General features: G+C 30.1%; 1 protein-coding gene across 2 annotated transcripts in view; it reads right to left on the reverse strand.

The window, feature by feature from the left end:
* Nucleotides 1–319: 319 nt before the first annotated feature.
* LOC145313480 (glutamate-gated chloride channel-like) overlaps nucleotides 320–22305 on the reverse strand; it is a 67536-nt gene continuing 45550 nt past the window's right edge. Inside the window, exons 9-17 of one of the 2 annotated variants that reach the window (XM_080152914.1) lie at nucleotides 19114–19251; nucleotides 18488–18618; nucleotides 15287–15343; nucleotides 13199–13323; nucleotides 12037–12139; nucleotides 8678–8745; nucleotides 4509–4563; nucleotides 2506–2616; nucleotides 320–2029 (exon numbers count right to left, since the gene is read on the reverse strand). In XM_080152914.1, coding sequence (XP_080009040.1) covers nucleotides 2506–2616; nucleotides 4509–4563; nucleotides 8678–8745; nucleotides 12037–12139; nucleotides 13199–13323; nucleotides 15287–15343; nucleotides 18488–18618; nucleotides 19114–19251 — 788 coding nt within the window. In that variant the 3' untranslated portion in view covers nucleotides 320–2029. Of the gene's footprint in view, nucleotides 2030–2505; nucleotides 2617–4508; nucleotides 4564–8677; nucleotides 8746–12027; nucleotides 12140–13198; nucleotides 13324–15286; nucleotides 15344–18487; nucleotides 18619–19113; nucleotides 19252–22305 lie in introns of both variants that reach the window. The other variant, XM_080152913.1, reaches the window with a different exon arrangement.

The following is a 22305-nucleotide window of genomic DNA, read 5'->3' on the forward strand; positions in this document are numbered from 1 at the left end:
TAATGACTATTTTTTCTTGTTTATTAAGTACATTGATCTCTTTAATCTTATATTCTAGACTAGGGGGATACTTTTATTACTTTTAATTTAGACAATTTTCTATACAAAATCCTTAGTAGTAACAACTCTCAATTAGCAAGCCAACTTTAGCTAAACCGCCCTTGTTACAAAAATCTGTAGCATCAGTAACCTAAAAAATTACATTCTCAGTATTTCTTTAATTTGATTTTTGTTTTGTTTTTGACTTTCAAACTTTTAAAAAAATAACATGCGTTTCATTTATAGAGCAGCTTTACTACTAATAATAATATCAACCATGTTTCACTTTTATTAAATTTATTCTGTTACGACATTTATGTATTTTATATAATACTGATATTTTATTTTTAACACAGATATAAAAAGAAATTTACATTATTTTATTTCTAAATAAACACAGCTTAAAAATATTTCTAGCAGTTTTAATACACTCAATTATATATTTTTCATTAATTTTATAAAAATTAAGCTAAAACTATTTTCTCTTTACTAAAAACAACATTTTTACAACGGGTATTTATCATGTTCATTGAACTTTATTTTGGCTTTATCTAAAAATAACATTTAGGGTTAAATAGTCCTTAAAGAAAAGTTTTTTTCTTCTAAATAATAAAATATTCATTCTAATAAATGTATTATGGTATTATAAATATTAATCAAGAGAGAAAAATTTCATCTGAAAAAATATTATACATTTACTTTTTTTCGCCACAGAATAAAAAAACATAAAAATGATATTTTCTTTTGATAACAACTTTTTTTCCAAATCATTAATTTATTAGAAGAATTGGGGACAAAATAGTTTTTCAGATGAAATCTCTCTCTTTGATTTTAAGAAGTACAGGGAAAAGCATTCTCAAAATAAATTGACTACTTTTAGTGTCATTAAACTCTGCATGGTAAGTAGTCACCCCTGCTATTGGGCCTAGGCATTCGTAGCTGTTCCTTTTTATAACGTAAAGCGCTCGCTATAGCATCATCAAGAATTATTTAAAGCGTTTTAGTAATGACTTATCTCGAACCCGTTACCCTTCGATTTCTAGCAGACAATCTGTTTTATGATACTTTTCCCTGTACTTGATTTTGAGCAATCTACACAGTAAAGTTATGAATAACAAATTTTAAAGAAATTATTATTATTTCAAAACAGAACTAAAATGAGATTTTTAGTTTTTTTTTCTAAAGCACCAATGATCCAAGTCAAACCTCTTAATGACTTTAAACCTATCTTTTTTGAAAAATATTTTGTATTTTATTAAGGTTTTTAAAAAAAGTAATTTACATTAAAAAAGCTTGGCTTAAAAGTAAAAGTTAAACAGTATTACTCTAAATAAGCATTATTTTTTTCCAGATTATTTATTGCCAAAATCACATTTAATTTTCATACAATTTTGAGGTCTAAATTTATTCTTCATTCAAATCATTTTTATATACCTAATAACTATATAATCAATAGAAGCAAAGCATTACAGAAAAAAAGTCAAGCATCAAAAAAAAATCCTTTTTTCCTCTTGTGGCAGCTTAAACCCTTTTTTATAGCTAAAATTATCAAACAGACTGACAAAATCATAAGAATTGTCTAAGAACTTTGCAATTTAGAACCCTCATTATTTAATTTAGGTAATGATACTGTTAGTTGGATAAGCTTGCGAATATGATTTAATATTATGATACAAATCAAGAAACAAGAGAAAATAAGCTAAAAAGCAAACATTAGAACAAGTCAGACAAAAGTTTAATTATCCAAGCAATTAAAAAAGATTAAAATGATTTTGTATCAATAAATTCTTGTCCTGTTCTACTATTTGTTTTCTAGTGTTTTTTTCTATGTTTCTTCATGAAATGATATTTTTTTTCAAACAAATAAATTTATGATTATAATTACATGACATACAGGGCTATTTATTAATTCATTTTCACTAGTACAGCATCAAAATAAAAAGTATAAAGTTTTCACCGATTATTCTCTCATTTTCTTTTCTTGCTATCTCTAAAATAAAATTCAATTTAATTACAAACTTACTAGAATATAAATATGATGTTTGGCCTGTGTTCTAGTGAGGTAGTAACTCTAGTACTAAATATTATCCATACCTAATCATGTTTAGCCTGTGTTCTAGTGAGGTAGTAACTCTAGAACTAAATATTATCCATACCTAATCATGTTTAGCCTGTGTTCTAGTGAGGTAGTAACTCTAGAACTAAATATTATCCATACCTAATCATGTTTAGCCTGTGTTCTAGTGAGGTAGTAACTCTAGTACTAAATATTATCCATACCTAATCATGTTTAGCCTGTGTTCTAGTGAGGTAGTAACTCCAGTACTAAATATTATCCATACCTAATCATGTTTAGCCTGTGTTCTAGTGAGGTAGTAACTCTAGAACTAAATATTATCCATACCTAATCATGTTTAGCCTGTGTTCTAGTGAGGTAGTAACTCCAGTACTAAATATTATCCATACCTAATCATGTTTAGCCTGTGTTCTAGTGAGGTAGTAACTCCAGTACCAAACATTGAAGAGAGCAAATGAGAAAGGGAACAAAACTCGAGAGAACACATCTATCTTCTTTGCCTAAAAGGAAAAACCACTATAAAAAGTGTTTTACAGTAAATTTAACAATTAAATATAAATTAAAACTTAACCACAAAAGGTTATTTATTACTGTTTGATATTGATAATCAACTCTTGACTGTCACTAAGATTTATAATTAGAGGTTTAGTGATATATTTAAAATCTTTAGGCAATGATTATTAACGTGACTCTCTCTTATAACTATCTAAAGCCAATGAAGGTAAAAGTTCTTGCTATTAGATTTGATAAAGTAGTGAGATTATTTTTGCCTTCATGTTAAGACTTCGAATGAATAAACTGAGGGAGAGTATTGGTCAATTTTCTGCCACCTTTAGATACAATTAATCTGGATACCTGGGGTAAAGCCGCTTGTTTAAACTGTAAATTAGCTAATGAAACGCTTTAGCTTTTAATCAAATTATGAATGACATTTAAAGTTTAAAACGGAAGAGTTTAGTTTTAATTAAAATAGGGAAGATGCAACTAGCAACATCCATTAATTTGTTAGTGGGGCACAAATGACTACACTCCTCACATTGTCTAATTAGTATTGCCTAATCCTATTCATATTGCAAGAAGTATTTCAGGAAATGTTAGGTTATTAATAGTAACTGGCCTTCAGCAGACAAAAAGAAATTGATAGAAAAAGAGGGCAACATGTTGGTTATAATTCATTATGATATGGGTTTATAATGCAACTTTTATTGCAGAAATAAAGGATATTTGTACAAAATTTTCCCCAAAAAATTTACTTTTTATCTTCATGTTTTTTTTATTTGCATAGAAAATAAAACTTTAACCGCCAATTTTTTAAGTTGTTCATTATTACGTGAAGAGGTTTTTATTGTATACATTAGCAGTTATACATTTGATGTCCTATAAGTATGAAATACCTATTTGAAATAATGCTTTTCAATATCCATGTAAACTTTCCCTGAAGTGGCTGTTTCATTTACCTGTTTTGTTTTGCAGTAACTTTCAAAGTTACACGAATAAAGAAATTTTCAGGGACATTGAGGACAATAAAAAAATACTTAGATTTTTAACCACTTGAAAATATTTTATCTATGAGATTAATATATTTAAAAAATTTTGTTTCTCATTTATTTTGAAATTTACCTTGATTTTGAAAAATTTAAATCATGTTTTAAACCCAATAATTTTTTGATATTTTCCTCACAAAATTCTTAGCTCAGACAAAAAACGTCATTTGAGGATAAAGTCCAAAAATATATTAGAAATAAATGTATACATTAATTGTTTTAAATAAACAAAGATGATAACTTCCATAATTTTAAAATTTCAGATGACATATTGCCGTTTTTACCAACAACTGCTTATGATCACATCTGACCTTGTTTATTTAAACAGAGCTCGATCTTTAAATCATTTTAGTGGTGATTTAAAGATCGAGCTCAGATGTTAAGCTTTAAATTTTAAAACTATGAAATCTAAAGAATTGAACAATTTCTTTCAAACTTTACAAATATGCTGCATGAAAAGTTTATTTCTACTTCATATGCACATGTTCAAGTTCATGATAAAATTTGCGCCCTCACCTACTAGGGGATTCCTGCTAAATTTACTTAATTGGTGAAAACCATCTTAGAACATGTAAATAGATAAGCCTATCGTAATGAAGAATCCCTTGTACTTTGTTTGCATCTACATATATTATCTTAGTCGTATAGTTAAGGCTAAAAAATACCTACATATCATAATAATAGATTTGCATATTAGCTTTTCAAAATCATACATATTTAGATTTTTAATGAAAATCAGAAAAAAATCACTAAACCTCGAGCTCATAAAAATTGGGAGCTAAGATAAAACGATCTCTCTTTATATCTGTCTGTCTGTGTGTCTAACTATCTATCTATCATTAGAATACCTGGAATTGAAAGTTTCTGATCCAGTATGTAAGATAGGTCTGCCTGCGGGTATACCTGCAAAAAAATACAAATTTTAAATTTCTCAATTGACAGGGAAAAGTTGCGGGAAAAAAATCATAGGAAAGGCGAAGATGAATTCACTAAATAGAACAACATATTAGATAGTATGGCAAAGTAAAACTAGGATGACAAGATCCATGTATAGCAAAGCACACAAATATAAAAAAACACCACGAAAATATCAAGATAAGCCTAACAGACTGACATACGCACAAAGTAGGTTACATAGTGAATAATCATTTATTAGGGGAATATTCATGAATTATAGAAGCAAATTTTAATTGTTCTGTGACTTTAACCTGCAAATGTTTATCTTGATTGTCCCTGTTTACTCCCCAAGCTAAACTGCAGTATTTTTGTGTATGTTACAGAATACCAAAACTCTAAACTAACAAACAGTCTCTTACTTGTTGAAAATTGTATGGTAACAGCAAAATTTCACTATTACATAGCCCGTTACTTTACTGTCATATTACTTTATTGTATAGACGAAAGACACCACTTTAACTAAAACCTTGATTATCCTTTTGTGTAAAGGGTGTCTTCAAAAACCCTTAGACTTAGTCAGGCAACTAAAGCAATAATTTAATTCATATGTCACTGTAGTAGTTCTGATACTTTATGAATAGCGTTTATCAAATTGTTTGTTCGACCGACCAATTGAAGAAATGAGAACTAGGTACTTAATGAAAAAAAAAAGAAATGAAAGAACCATGAATCGCCGATTTTATATTTTGCCGCTAGAAAGAACCTTATTCTTCTTATCATCAATCAACATTTAATACTGCGCTAGCATTTTTAAAAGGAGCAAAGACCCTTGAAGGAGATAAAATTTATTTATGCTTTGATTTGACTTATTTCAGATGTTCTTGTTTGTAAGTCCGTCCGTCTGTTTTGGCTTAATCGATTTAACTCATATCATAGTTATATGGCTATGAAAATGGCAACAAAATATTTTTTTGTCATTAAAAAAATTTAAAAAAATGTTTTAAACTTTTGTGTACCCTTTTAAAATTGTTAAATTGGTATGGAGTTTTACTAAAAAGTATAATTTGAACTCTGCAGTATAACAAGAAATCTACCTGTTAATATGTACTTTAAACAACATATGCAAAAAATGTTTAGGTTTTGTACTGTTTGTTAAAGGATAATTATTATACTCTTGTAATATATGTAACTTAAGAATGTCAAATTAATTTCAATTAGAACAAGTGGCTACACCCTACAGGGCATCTATGACATTTTAATGGAAGAGATGGGTGGGGTGAAGGTTGAATTACGAAAACAGTAAAAGTGTCTGACTATGACGTCAGAAAAAATTAACAACTATCCAATGAGCGGCCGCTATATATTTTACCATTGTGAATGCTGGCTTGTTTATTGTTTATTTTTTCTAACGTCATAGTCAGACACTTTTACTGTGGCCTTGAATTACCACCTAATTCCAATTCTAAAAATCAAGAATACTTTGGGGGGTTAGATTAGTTAGTTTTCAGTTTGTCGAAAAAGCACACAAATAAATAGTGTAAAACCTAAAGAATACGAAAATCATTTCTAAAAATACTTTAATTCCCCTTTTGGTTAACAACATTTGATTTACATGTAGTTTACCTTATAAATTATCCTCTAGTTAACTATTTGTCAGGAATAAAGGTATTTCTTGCACTTTTGTCGCATAATTTTATTAACAATCAAACAGTAAAAGAAAATGTTAATTTCCAAAAATGGAGCAAACACAGCACTTCGTTATAAATTTCACGTATACAAAGATAAAACTTATCTTCCTACTTTTTTTTCTTCAAAATTTCAAATATTTTAGTGAAACTTGCGTTGGAAAATGAATAAATTACCCTTTGTTCCTGAGTAAAACTATTCCAATTTTTACGGCAAATTATTGTAGGCAGCAACGAAGATTCAAAATGAAGAACGGTGAATGATATGAATTAAATCAATGATAAAATAATGATATCAGATTGTTTTATTTGGTATATGTTTTACTTATTTAAAAAAAATATAGGATATAATGGTCCTTGTATGATCTATGTATTTACTCCAGTCCTTTCACCATTATGTACCAATTTAAACTGTCTGCAAAAATATGATGACGTGCTATCATTCATCAATTAAATGCTTTACCATAGTCAAACTTACATTAATTCTTTTACACATTTACAGATCACGCTTCATTTTTTATTAAATGAATAAGTTGGGGTACAATGTTTGGCACTTTCGATATAAGTAAATAATAGTAAAAAACCCATAGAATGCGATAATAACTTCAGAAAAATCGAAGAAAATAGTTTTCATACTTAATTAACGTTTTTAAGCTTTTCTTCAAAAAGTTTAGATAAGATGCCTTTAAAAGTCGTCTATGATTTTGTCAGGGAACAAAAATGTAACTTTAAAATAAGAATTACAACATATTTTTTTAATTAGTACAAAGTAAAATTTTGAACATTTTATTAATCAGTATATTTTTTAAAATGTGAAGTAGAAACCTGAATATTTTATCATGAAAATTGTGTTATGATTTGATTGTCTGCTAGATGACTAGAAAATAGATACTGACAGTACTTGTTGGTTCTTTAAAAAAGAATTAGGTAGATTACATTCAGAACCCCTCTTTTTGCAACATTATTTCAATAGAACAGAGCCGTAGTCTTAGTGTACTCAATATCTAGACAGCCAACCATTGTTTTAGAATTGTTCAATTTTTTAACTTCTGATAAAAACAGAATTAATGGTATTTTTGTAAATATTATACCTCCAAGAAATGGCTATACTTCCCAATCATATGTTGTGTGATATTTAAGAGGAATTATTTTGATATTATGTCATTAAAATATTCGTTGAAAAAAGTGCTATTCTAGCTTATACTTCACATTTTAATGCGTATGATAATTCAAATAAAAGATAATGAAGATTTATATTATATTTAATTGTTAAAATTATAAAGAAAAACCTGGAAACAGTAAAAAACTGACTTTATTTTATTGACGCAGGGAAAATTTTGTCAAATATTTGAATAAAAAAACAATATAAAACAAAATGAATTATTTTTAATATAGTCACAAAAAGGCTTAATGAGTTTAGAAAATTTTTCATTTACTAATCATGTCAGTTAAACTCTATTACACATAACACAGTGTAAAAAGATGTTCTCGTTTTAATTTTAAGTAATTTCAAATGCATTTTAATACCTTTTAATGATTTATTTTTTGAAACATAATTTTATAAAATGTTATTGATTTTTTAAGTTATATGTTAAAATGTTTTTAAATTTTGGTAACATTTTGTTTTAAATGTAGAAAATTGATAATTCTAAACATTCAAAAAATGATTTTATTAAATTTTCATCACTTAAATTGAATGTTTGATGAAATTTTCAACTGATAATTCAAGAAAAATCGTTTAAGTTTTATTATATTTTACTTTGAATTGTTAAAAAAATATATTATTGTAAAAAAAGGAGAAGTTATGCTTTCCTCAAAAAAAGACCTAAAACATGAAAATTAACACGTGTAATGACAATTTTTTTTCTTTCAGGCTTAATTTTAAGTAATTATTGATATTTTTTGTAAAAATGATTTTATATAAAAAGTTTTAAAACTCGATTTAAGTAGTGGTGCTAAAAAAGGTTGCGAACTTTTGCAATTTTCTTGCAAAAAATTTTTTCTCAGATTTAAAAAATAGCAAAGGGTGTTATTAGACGTACTTACAGATACAATTGCTAAGTCATTTCGGCCTAACACTAAAATAAAGTTTTTACATCTGAGGGTGGAACAGTGAGATGTAAGTAAGGAAGAAGGCAAAATAGATTGTTTTCAAGTAATATATATATATCACTGATTTTTATTGCAAAAAAATACGAAGGACACAAACTTTTTATTTTATATGACCAAAACCTAACTAGGATAAAACATTTGAATGTAGTTACTTTTTCATAAAGTATATAATAATAATTTTAATGTTTTTTTTGCCACTATAAATTTATGCTTCTACGAAATGGTATTTATATTACGCAAAACTTCTAAGTCATTATATTACCCAACCAACCTCCAAGATAAATTATATAGTGGCATTACCCTTAATAAATTTAATTTGTTACCTTCTGGCGTTGAGAGCTGTAGAGGTTTGCACCATCTGAGAACCATCGATTCTTCGCAATAGAGGGTCCTAAATATATATTTGTTTATAAATATTCTTTATTTAAATGGTCCTAAAAATAATTGTTTTTTACAATCCTAAATAAATATATAGCATTTTAAAAAGGTTTTTTTTTCATAATGCTGATAGCATCATTTTAGAAACATATATTTTTCTCTTCAATATTTCTCAGTATTTATTTTCATAATTTAAATATGAATGAAGAATAATTCTAACTATCAATTCTTGGCATTGAAGCTGGGTTCCAAAGCGTATTCTAAGATAAAATTGCTTCTGTTTAGTAAAATTCTGGGGATCAACACTAGTAAACATGTTTTTTTCTTCAATTTAAAGTATTTTTTAAAATGCAATTTTGTCAATACCCTTAAATCTATTTAAGATTATTGAGAATTTAGATTAAGTTGACTTAAAGAATAGCTTCAGTAAAAAACATAAATTACAATATTTTGGTTACATGATAGCATAAAAAAAAACTTTTTGTATTATTCATAATGAAGTAATATGATATGATAATTGGAACACTTATTTTAAATATCATTATAGAGAAATGTATAAAGTTTCACATAAATAATATGTTTTATTGTCCTACCAATCTAATATCCAGACTACACATGATTTATTATTTCATATTATTCTACTTCTTTGTTCCAAAACTTTTCATTTTCAATGTTCAATAAAATATAAAATATTGCTTTTATAAAAAACATCTTTATATTTTATTTATTTTTATCTTTGTTCTTTTTATTAATATGTTGTACTTTTTCAATTTCAATGAATTGTTTCGAAAAGGTATACTATTAAAAAATAGCATTGTTACGTTTTAGTAGATGGAGCAACCTAAGAAAGTAAAATTACTAGGATAAAAGTCGCCTTAGTTTCAGTGCAGCTGGCTACAGCTGCAGACTATTGATCAAAAACGAACTAATTAGCCGTGGAAAATTGTAGCAAATTATAAAACGACAGATGCTTATAAATTTATGACCGTAAGCTGCCAAATATTTTTCAGAAAAAATATTGGCAGCAAAATTTTTGCAATATTGTTGAAGCTGCGTATTAGATAAGTTTTAAGCGGCTGGCTGTTACAGATATGGCGGCTTTAAAACAGCTCCGGCTGCTAAGCCTTGAAAGTCCAACAAGACGACAACAACGTTTAACATTGATTTTTGAGGCTTTTACTATTCTCTTGAAATCCATGAAAAAGAAATTCCAAAGAAAACCTTTTATTATAATTCCAAATAGAATAAGAATTGGTAAGAGACTTAATATTTATCTTTTTCTTGAGTTTCTATTATGAAAATACTAGAAATATGTTGAATGATTGTTATAAAAAAGTATGAAAAACACTTAATTAATTTTCCAATATTGTATGGTTAAGGATAATTGATGGGGTGTGGGTCTCATTACCAACAGGCTAAAGTCCACAACACTGACGATATTAATACCTTGAGTTTAAAAGTTCATATCAAAAAGAATACTGTACAATAAACAAATACTTTTTATTAAGAGTTCTTAAATTTTTTGCATAATATTATATTGATAAAAATACTCCATAGGATCACTTCCATTTTAAACGAAAATGTTTATAATAGCCTAATACTAATGTTAGATCAATTCATATATTGTAAAAATTTCCCAAAGGATTTATAATATTGGTTGTTATTTTTCCATCCACCGCGTGATGACCAATATTCTAACTGAAAATCAATATTGTCTGATTAGAGCCTAGCCCTACATGCACACAGAAACAAACAAATATTCAAGAAACTAATTACAAAAAAAAGTCACCCAATAATTTTTTTCTCAAAGGTTTAAAGGGTAACTTTCTCACCCAACCCTTTTGGGTCATGGTAATAAGACCACTAGTCATATTAGAATAATCCATTATTCTAAAATGACGTCATTTGGGATACTTTGGCCACAATAAAGAGCCTCCTATGCATTATTATATTCATTGTTAGAACTGTTAGAACTTAAATTTGTAATTAAATTATAATGGTAATATTTAAGCATTAGAAGCATTTAAGGCAGATTTTGTTCTTCAAATAAAGCCTTATATATGATTAAAAACATTTTTTACACTTTTATTTTATTTGTCTCCAACCCTATAAGTACACATAACGTTGCAGTATATTATAATGTACCAATAAGGCATGGCAACTTTCCTTGATTTTTCATAATTTGCCTGAAAAAAATACTTGAATATACATTACTAAGACTAATAAATCTAAAACACAGAATTACTAACAATCAAAAATTCAGTTTCACATTTACTACAACAAATAATATTATGTTAAATTGTATATTACAAAAAAGGCATTTCTTCGATATTCTTTTTTCATTGATTTATGTCCAATGAGATATCATAAACGGCTAAAACAGGGTAAGAAATATATTACAGGTGGGTATTTTTCGAGTATTTTTCGAATTATTTTTTGTGGATATTACAAAAATCCTCATTTTCCCACAACACATAATACTAATTAAAGATTATTATGAGGTTTTTCTTTCTCAGTAAGCAGTTTTATTATACAAGCTTTATACATAAATATTTGTCCATTTCTTCTTACATGTATTTATTTTTTCAAGCTTATTTTAAAACTATTCAGTGGTTATAATTAAGTTGTTTTAAAGTTATTTTTAGATACAGTTAAGTGCTTTTTTAGTTTGCTTTTAGTTTACAGTTTATTTCTTTTCAATTTCAAATAATGGAAGTTAGATTTAAGTGCTTATTAGTTGTTTCAATTGCTTTTTAATTACTATTAACTTTTTTAGATCATGGACAGATATCAAAGTAGCAGGGTTCGTCGCATTTACATATTGGCTTTTCATATATTATTTTAGGTTAAGTTAGGTTAGGTAAGTATTAAGGATTGTCCCGCTGGGTTAGGAATTTGACCTTGCGTGCGGGGTTAGGGCCCCTCGCTCGGGCTAGAAATAGGAGAAAAGCTACTGTGAAATTACGACGAATCCTGCTACTTCGTTTTTTTACCATGATTAAACTTTTTTATTTACACTTTTTAAAATCTAAATTATGTGTGTTTAGTTACATACAAGAGCTATAAGGATACATTAAGTGCTTGGGTAGTTACAAGTAAACAGCGGAAAGTGTCATGAGTAACGTAATAAAAATACGTCTAAAGAGGAAGAACGAAAGGAGAAGTAGGAAAGGAATCCCCTAAAAAAGAGACAAATAACAGACATATTTTTATGACGTCACACATGACACCTTCCGCTGTCCCGTCACAAGTGCGCAGGACTAGTCATGCATGGGATGCTTGCACACTAAGTTACCTCATTTACCTGTCCCATACCCCCGTCCTCCATTCTCTCCGGGTTGAACAGATATTGCTCCAGCTCCTTCTCCTTCTTCTCTTTCTGCTTCACACTGCGCTGCTCATCAGATCTTTAAAAAAATATCAGTTAATTATTTTCCAAGAGGGATAAGAATAGTTGTTTAACGCATCGTATTATAGACAACTTTCCGCGGATATTAAAATAAAAAATTACAAGAATAAAACCAGTTTTGTTAGTTAGCCACGAGGGCAAAAGGCCTGGGCTAACAAAATTCATTCAGTAGGGGAAGAGCGTTGAAGACACTCAATATAAGTTTGTCTATCACCCTAAACATTTAAAACTTATAAAGCTTATACCAATAACGAAAAAAATCACGAAACCTCTATCTACGTGTTTTTCAGCTGTCGTTGGGGGGCAACACATCGTAAAATTGACGACCTCTCCATTTGCCCCCCAAATATTATTTTAGATTTATTTCGCTTGTTGGTTGTACCTTATTCCTGACATTATACTATGATTGAGGAAAAATATTAAAATTGCAAAAGTCTTTCTGAAGATACCCAGACACTTTTGTAAAGTTTATGATGGATGGAATGAAAATTTTATCATTTCTATCATATTCTTTCTAGAAGGCGATTGTGCATAAAACATTTATTAAAATGACATTTGAAATGATAATCTGTGTAGTGAAAACGAAATAAAGGAAATCTCTGAATTGATATTTTCGTATGTTTTACTGCTAGGGTCCCAACTTACAGTAAATAGCCTAAAACCTTGACAATTCCATGAATATGCTATACTAGGTACTTTGTTTCTATAAATAATATTGTAATTTATTGTCTTTATTATTGTTCGAATTGGTAACCGTAAAAAATCTCAAATAAAAGTTAGATGTTTGACGTCATGAAAACACGTCTAAAAAGGAAGGAAGAGAGGAGAAGTGGGGAAGGAAACCCCTTAAAAAAGAGATAGAAATAGACGTATTTTTATAAAGTCACACAGGACACTTTCCGTATCTCTCAAATAAAGCATTAATCAAGTTTTTGTTTTTAACTTCTTATTAATACACAAGATTTTTACCTTCCCACATGAAAAATGCGCAAAAATAATTTTAATAATTGCACTAAGAAAATTTTAGCCTTGAAAATAAAAAGGTACAAGACTGTACCTGGAAGCATAATTGACAAGCGCATACTCTAGGAGGGCGCTGAACACAAAGAAGACGCACACCCCGGACCACACGTCGATGGCCTTCGTGTACGCCACAGGCGGCAATGAATTCTGGATGCTTGCCTGAAATAAAAGAGTTTGGATTAGCTTTTAAAGTACATTTTCTTCAGGAGGTAGAGCAGCCCTAATCATACGGTAATCTTATTTGAATAAAAATTACAGTCGTCAAATCAGTTGGCTGTGAGAATAGGTACAACTGCTAAAGTGCAATAATTCATTAGAAATATCTTTCATTGAATACATTTAAGTTTCAAAAACGTTGGTATTTTTCTTTTTCTATATAGAGATAGTATTTTTTTTCTCATAAAATAAAAAATAAATAATTTTCAGAATTTTGAAGCAAGGTGCACTTGGCATTTCAAAATATACCAAGAAAAATCGTCTAAAATTTTGAAATTTAATTGACAGATTTAACATCTCCAAAATTTTTTTAGAATTCGCCAAAACATGCTATTAAAAAAAGAATATTAGGTTAATATAAAAACTTCAAGTAAAATTATTCCCATACTTAGTATATTTTATTTATTTTAGAGTGTGTTACATTTCTATAAGTAGCCTTGTATCTCTTGTCAATTGATTTATAGTAGGATACATTCTATCATATATTTTGTATTTTTGAAACATAAGATCTCAATAAATACCGATTGGGTTCTCTGTTTGAGGTAAGATATAAAAATATATTACAACAAGCCTGATTTTTTTTACAGATAAATCTGTTTAAAAAAGGTTAATCCATTGTTAGAAGTTATTTAATATTTTACAAAAAATATTTCTTACTTACAAAATGTTTAGCTACGTATATTAAAATGTAACCACCCTTGTTTGAATCTATTCATATTTTCTTGTTAAATCTAACAAGATGTTATTTTCTGGAAACTAGTTTTGATGACGTTAATAATGTTACATTTTTATTTATATTTTACATTGATGTACTTATTACTTATTTAATGAACTAATAATTTAGTTTATATATATTATTTAGATTGTACAACAAAAATCTATAAAAATTGAAGCTACACATTTTCTATAATCACATAGAATTAAGACATCACACCAAGGTTTTATACCTTTGTTGTAGACATAGCCAGGAGTGTAGTCACACCAAGGTTTTATACCTGTGTTGTAGACATAGCCAGGAGTGTGGTCACACCAAGGTTTTATACCTGTGTTGTAGACATAGCCAGGAGTGTGGTCACACCAAGGTTTTATACCTGTGTTGTAGACATAGCCAGGAGTGTGGTCACACCAAGGTTTTATAACTGTGTTGTAGACATAGCCAGAAGTGTGGTCAAACCAAGGTTTTATACCTGTGTTGTAGACATAGCTAGGAGTGTGGTCACACCAAGGTTTTATACTTGTGTTGTAGACATAGATAGGAGTGTGGTCACACCAAGGTTTTATACCTGTGTTGTAGACATAGCCAGGAGTGTGGTCAAACCAGATTTTATACCTGTGTTGTAGACATAGCCAGGAGTGTGGTCACACCAAGGTTTTATACCTGTGTTGTAGACATAGCCAGGAGTGTGGTCACGCCAAGGTTTTATACCTGTGTTGTAGACATAGCCAGGAGTGTGGTCACACCAAGGTTTTATACCTGTGTTGTAGACATAGCCAGGAGTGTGGTCAAACCAAGGTTTTATACCTGTGTTGTAGACATAGCCAGGAGTGTGGTCACACCAAGGTTTTATACCTGTGTTGTAGACATAGCCAGAAGTTTGGTCACACCAAGGTTATATACCTGTGTTGTAGACATAGCTAGGAGTGTGGTCACACCAAGGTTTTATACCTGTGTTGTAGACATAGCCAGGAGTGTGGTCACACCAAGGTTTTATACCTGTGTTGTAGACATAGCCAGGAGTGTGGTCAAACCAAGGTTTTATACCTGTGTTGTAGACATAGCCAGGAGTGTGGTCAAACCAAGGTTTTATACCTGTGTTTTAGACATAGCCAGGAGTGTGGTCACACCAAGGTTTTATACCTGTGTTGTAGACATAGCCAGGAGTGTGGTCACACCAAGGTTTTATACCTGTGTTGTAGACATAGCCAGGAGTGTGGTCACACCAAGGGCAACTCTAGCAGGAACCTTAAATTGAAAAGCATTAGTTTGTTTTTTGGCAAATTAAGTATTTGATAAATTTCTTTCATTTTTGTAATATTAAATTTGATAGTTACAAAAAGCTACAGGGTAAGATTTATTTATTGAAATAAAAAAACGGAGAATGTTTTTTTTTTGAATCCACAAAATATTTTTATCTATCTATCCCCTACATTGTATAATTTTCCTTAATAATAAATTTTCTCACCCTAATACCTGTCTGACCTATTTATTGATTATCGCAAACAAAAGACAGAAAAATAAAGATGATTACACTAAAATTTTACATAAAAGTACAATTTCTCTTGAAATTAAAATATGCCTCTCTCGAGACAAAGTATATCTTTAAGGAACTAACAAGAATAGATTTAAATATCAAGCGTTTCACAATATGACAAATGTTCTTTTAAATATTGTCTGAATCGTATTCGAAGCTTGAATTAAATAGTTCTAGTAGGTCTAATTGTCTACAAAATTACAAATTTAATAATAGCCTTAAAGGGAGTGTGAACGTAAAAATTTCTCATCTGATTATCAAATCTTAACATTTACTAAGCACATTTCACTACACTGATCAACCAAAAATGTCCTATTCACAAAAATATCCAGAAATAATGCCTTGATTTTATGGTATTTTGAGAGGGAAAAAGGAAAAAACAGGGAAAATCTGAACGTTTTTGTTTCTTATAATGTTTGTAGGGATATTTAACTTGTCATATATAGTTGAAACAATTTACTTACTGTTAAGGATTTATTTTATGCTATAAAATTGCCAATTCTTTTTTTTTATAACGTAGTAATTAGGTAATAAATACATATTTTAAATTCGTATTATTGACAAAAAAATACCTCACTGTCTACAAAGGGTTGAATCTCATAGGTTATATAAAATAATAGTATCCTTTTTTATTGTGTTGAACAATAAATAACCCACTTTGGAGAATTAGTTTACAATTTTATCAGACTGTTTATAAAGAAATATTGCGTCTTTATTATTTACAAATTTGTAATTAAAGGTGGGCGAGAGATGGGCCATTTAAAGTTAATTGGATACTAATAAAAAACCCGTTTCTGGCTTTGTTATTGTATTTGGTTTTCAATAAAAAAATATTGCTTATTTTATCAATTTCTAAGTAACTATACATTGGATTAAAGCAAGGATTATGTTAAAAGCCAGCTTAACTGTTAGGAAAAATCTAGAACTATGTGAAAAAGTTTAATTTTAGCTATAATGGGAGAAAAAAGCAATTTAATGCACATTTTATATAATACGGAAAATTTCTTCCTTTCCCCGTACCTTATAAAAATCGTCGGAAAAAGCCGTTTTTTAAGCAAACAAAAGCGCGTTTTGCTCTATCTGTGAGATATTATGAATGAGATAATGTTAAGATTTGATATTAAGATGAGAAAAATTTACGTTCACAGTCCCTTTAATAGAGACTTCATACTGATTAAACACAATGGTTTAAGGAAGTTCATGATATTTAAAAAATCCAGTAATGTTTTTTTTTGTCAGAAAAAATACTTAGGTATATATTTCATCTTCCTAACTGTGTAGTAATACATTCATTATTGATAAGTTTTAGTGTAAATGTGTGTAAATTTGTACGTGTGTCTGTTGTTCCGGCTTGTGTGTGTGTATCTTATTATGTGCATTTTTAGGTATATATATGAGAAAATAACTTCTCTTCAATACTTTCTGCTAGTAAAAGTCCATTTTTAATTTTACTGTCAATCATTACCATACTTCCTTTAGTTACAAGATGTAAGTTTAAACTATATATGCCTAGTATGTCTGTTTGTCTTTTGGTCTTTGTCTGATGCCGTTAGACTATAAAGTACATATTTTTCCTATTTACAAACGTATTTTAATGCTATAAACATATTCTTATGCCCTGAAAATATTATTTATAAAAGAACACAATAGTGCCATTTCCCATACAAATAGGGTGTTCAAGCATTTCAACAAAAACTTTTAACAACCAAATAAACAAATTTTAGTAAAGGCTTTCAAAAACATTTTAAAAATAGAAAGGCGTTGTCAAAAATAGGTAAAAATGCCAATACATAAATTATTTTTTATCCAACAATTATTACAGTATAAAACTTTACTGTTACATTTATTCAAAATATTACCATCATTGGTGTGCTTCCCATCGTTGCACTTTTTAAGACTTAATTTCTCTTAATAAACTATTTGCTGATGTAAGCATATATTTTTCTGTATGAAAGCTAGCATACCACAAATACATAGAGAAAATAATAAAAGAGAGAAATCAAGGTATTTGGAGGAATAAAATAGGCAGTGGGCCTAGAGGCCTATATTGAGCAATTGCCGCGCCAAATTTTTAGTGTTATTCCACCACTTTTCAAAATGGGAATATTTTAAAATTAAATGTAATTTCCAGACAATTATAGTTGCCGTTTGAAGCATACATCTGATTTTTATAGGATGATATAGAAATATTTAGAAATAGCAGACGAATTATTTTAGTAGGGGGGAAGTAGTATTTTACAATGAAAAAGGGGTGAGTATTCATCCTCTTATCCTTTTTCCTTATGCACAAATACTACTACATAATAATAATAATAATAATAGGAAGAATAATAAAAATACCATAAAAAAAGTGAGAAAACAAAGTAATTAGAAAGGAGATTATCATTTATCATGACGCACCATATTAGTGTCAAGAAAAGTTTTTTTGGAGGAAACTTCATACACATATCAAACGCTTTTTTAAAGTCAAAAAGACACAACTTACAATTTGAAAGTGTAAGCTAGGACATAAGGAAAAACGTAATAAACATGTTATTCAGTAAAATTAACTGCACATAAATGCTGTTAAAATTATTATTATTTTTACAGTATTTATACGGCATTAAGTCAATAAAATAGTTTTCTTGAATGTCAAATCTTTTTTAAAAACATAAATATTTTGGGCAAGGCAATCTCCATACGCTTACTATTTAAGGTTTTTGTATCTGACAGAGTATTTTAACGTCTTTATTTATGATGCGGTGTAGGTTCGGGATTCTAACCTTTCTGACAACGAACAGGGTGCACTACGTGTTATGTCACAGTCACGGATTAACATTAGAGTAACTGCTCTACTCTGAAAAAACTATACTTACAGCTTTATGATCCAGCCAAAAGGAAAACCAGGAGACAGTCACTGTCATCATACACGGGACATAAATGGTGACAAGGAAAAACGAGAGTTGTCGAGCAAACATCAGGTCAACTTGTAAACATGAATACTCTCCTATAAAATAATAATAATATTTAAAAGAGAAGCTCCCGTGAAAACATCAGGCCAACTTGTAAACATGAATACTCTCCTATAAAATAACAATTTAATTAAAAAACTAGAATACCTTCTTACAAACAACCCAGTTGATAAAAATATAATAAAGTAGTTTTTCTGACTTTTTACATTTCTGGACCTTTATCCTAGTAACCCCCTAATTTTGGTTTTATAAGCTTGTTTTTATTTGATCTCCAAATAGATAAATAGATAGATCATATAACAGTTGTACATTTAGATTTAGATTCAAATAACAATCTCTAATCTGTCGATTCCATTACAAAAAAAACCCATATTTTTAAATTACTGCGCTTTAACTGTAATGGCCATAAAACATAATTTTGAAAAAAACGGCGGGATAATTTATTTACCGTCTTCAATATCAATTTAGATTGAGTTGAGTCTCGACCCACTAACCCATGTTTGACAAGGCTATTAGTATCAAAAGCTCACCTGTCGCGGTGACAACATCACAATACTGGTTACCAAAGCCCCCAAGCTTGAAGCCTCCAGGTAGGGACAAGTTTTTGGGGATTTGCACCGCCCCGTCCGGTAACCATTGATATACAAGATCATTCTTTGTCCACCCGTCTGTAACAAATATAAATGTTTGGTGCGCGGGTAAAAATAAACTTTTGGACTGTTTATAAGAAAAGGAAGCTTGAAATAATGATTTTTAAAACTGAAAATTTGTACACCCAAAAAACGATTAAAGATATTCATGCATGGTTGATATTAGATTCTAATATGTTAGTACTCTGTTATTCAATTTAAAAATAACATTATCTTAATGATTTAAGTTTATAAAAAGAATGTTTCCTTTGTATCTGTCTAAAAAAGTTGATTAAATTAATTATTTCAAAAAAGTTTTAAATTAAATAAAACATCTGTGTAATTAAAATTACAAATACAAGATTACAGTTTTTTTCATCATACAAAAAAAGTTAGTTTTAAATTTTGTAGATTGAAATCTATTTTCGGCGTTATCCTCTTAAAAAATTTTTTTTCAATTTTTTTCAATTTTGTACCCCCCCCCCCACCCCCCCCCCCCCGACTACCGACGAACAACTATTTTAGGTTAGGTTAGGTTTTAGGCTAGGGAGCCGAGCGCTTCGGCTAGGTAGGCAAGGGGGCCGAGCGCTGCGGCCAGAGTTCATAGTTCACTGTCAATATTGAAAAAAAAATTTCTAAGAGGATAATACCCTATTTTCTAATCACCAGAGAATTTTCCGTACGTTCAATTAAAAGAGTTTATTACTTTTTTCCTTGTTTAAATATATACAAACAATTTATTAAATCAATGAGATGCATGGAATAATGAAGAAAAGTATTAGCGACGAGGCACCTTATAGTGTCTATAAAAAAAGACTTTATTCAATACAAATGGCCAATGGGCACCATCCCAGTTGAGGAGTGAGATTCTACCCCATGTGAAAAAATAAACCCCCCCCCGCCATCTGTCAAAATAACCCCCCCCCCCGGCATCATGAGATTTGTACCCCATCTTAAATTTTGGTCCCTGTAATTTTCAATGTATAAAACAAAGCTTGGTGGTAATAAACTATGAGTTATAGGGGTAAAATATTACATATGGGGTAAGTATATAAAATATGGGGAACAAAAATCACACATGGAGGTCCAAAAATTAATATGGGGTCATTTTTTCATGATGGAGTAGCTTCAAGTGCTTATATCTGGAGAACCGTAAGAGATAGAGGCCTAGTTGCTTGACTGTGGTAACTCAGATTTACACAAGGAAGCCATTTATGCACATGGGGTCTCAAAATTTGATATGGGGTATTTTTTTCATGATGGGGTGTCAAAATTTCATATGGGGTATTTTTTTTCATGATGGGGTAGTTTCAAGTGCTTATATCTGGAGAACCGTAAGAGATAGAGGCCTAGTTGCTTGACTGTGGTAACTCAGATTTACATAAGGAAGCCATTTATGCACATGGGGGACCAAAATTTGATATGGGGTATTTTTTTCATGATGGGGTTAGTTTTAAGTGCTTATATCTGAAGAACCGTAAGAGATAGAGGCCTAGTTGCTTGACTGTGGTAACTCAGATTTACACAAGGAAGCCATTTATGCACATGGGGGACCAAAATTTGCTATGGGGTATTTTTTTCATGATGGGGGTAGTTTCAAGTGCTTATATCTTGAGAACCGTAAGAGATAGAGGCCTAGTTGCTTGACTGTGGTAACACAGATTTACACAAGGAAGCTATTTATGCACATGGGGGACCAAAATTTGATATGGGGTATTTTTTTCATGATGGGGGTAGTTTCAAGTGCTTATATCTGGAGAACTGTAAGAGATAGAGGCCTAGTTGCTTGGCTGTGGTAACTCAGATTAAATTAAGGAAGCCATTTATGCACATGGGGATACATAAATTAATATGGGGTCATTTTTCTCTGATGGTGGGTAAAAATTGAATATAGGGGCCAATTTTTTATGATGCAGTTGGGGGGTGAAATCAGGTTAGGTTAGGTCAGATCAGGTCATGTTAGGTAAAGTAATATTAAGGGAAAGGGAAAGGCCCCCTTGCAGGGGTTGGGTTAGGTTGAAATTGGTCAGGTTAGGTTAAGTTAGGTTAGGTTAGGTTAAAATGGGTTAGGTTAGGTTAAGATGGGTTAGGTTAGGTTAAGATGGGTTAGGTTAGGTTAAGATGGGTTAGGTTAGGTTAAGATGGGTTAGGTTAGGTTAAAATGGGTTAGGTTAGGTTTAGTTGGTTTAGGTTAGTTTAAAATTGGTTAGGTTAGGTTTGGTTGGGTTAGGTTAGGTTAAGTTAGGTTAGTTTAAGATTGAGTAGCCCTGCAGGGCTACTCAATATTACCTAACCTAACCTAATTACCTAGGTTGGGTTTGGTTCGGTTAGGTTAGGTTAGATCAAGTTAGGTTAGTTTAAGATTGAGTAGCCCTATTAAATTTTGATACCCCATGTGCATAAATGGCTTCCTTATGTAAATCTGAGTTACCACAGTCAAGCAACTAGGCCTCTATCTCTCACGGTTCTCCAGATATAAGCACTTGAAACTACCCCCACCATGAAAAAAATACCCCATATCAAATTTTGGTCCCCCATGTGCATAAATGGCCTCCTTATGTAAATCTGAATTACCACAGTCAAGCAACTAGGCCTCTATCTCTCACAGTTCTCCAGATATAAGCACTTGAAACTACCCCCATCATGAAAAAAATACCCCATATCAAATTTTGGTCCCCCATGTGCATAAATGGCTTCCTTATGAAAATCTGAGTTACCACAGTCAAGCAACTAGGCCTCTATCTCGTACGGTTCTCCAGATATAGGCACTTGTAACTACCCCCATCATGAAAAAAATACCCCATATCAAATTTTGGTCCCCCATGTGCATAAATGGCTTCCTTATGTAAATCTGAGTTACCACAGTCAAACAACTAGGCCTCTATCTCTTACGGTTCTCCAGATATAAGCACTTGAACCTACCCCATCATGAAAAAAAATACCCCATATGAAATTTTGACACCCCATCATGAAAAAAATACCCCATATCAAATTTTGACACCCCTTGTGCATAAATGGCTTCCTTGTGTAAATCTGAGTTACCACAGTCAAGCAACTAGGCCTCTATCTCTCACGGTTCTCCAGATATAAGCA

Source organism: Acartia tonsa, chromosome 3, assembly GCF_053477335.1.
Source record: "Acartia tonsa isolate MP-2025a chromosome 3, ASM5347733v1, whole genome shotgun sequence".
Taxonomy (NCBI): Eukaryota; Metazoa; Arthropoda; class Copepoda; order Calanoida; family Acartiidae; genus Acartia; species Acartia tonsa.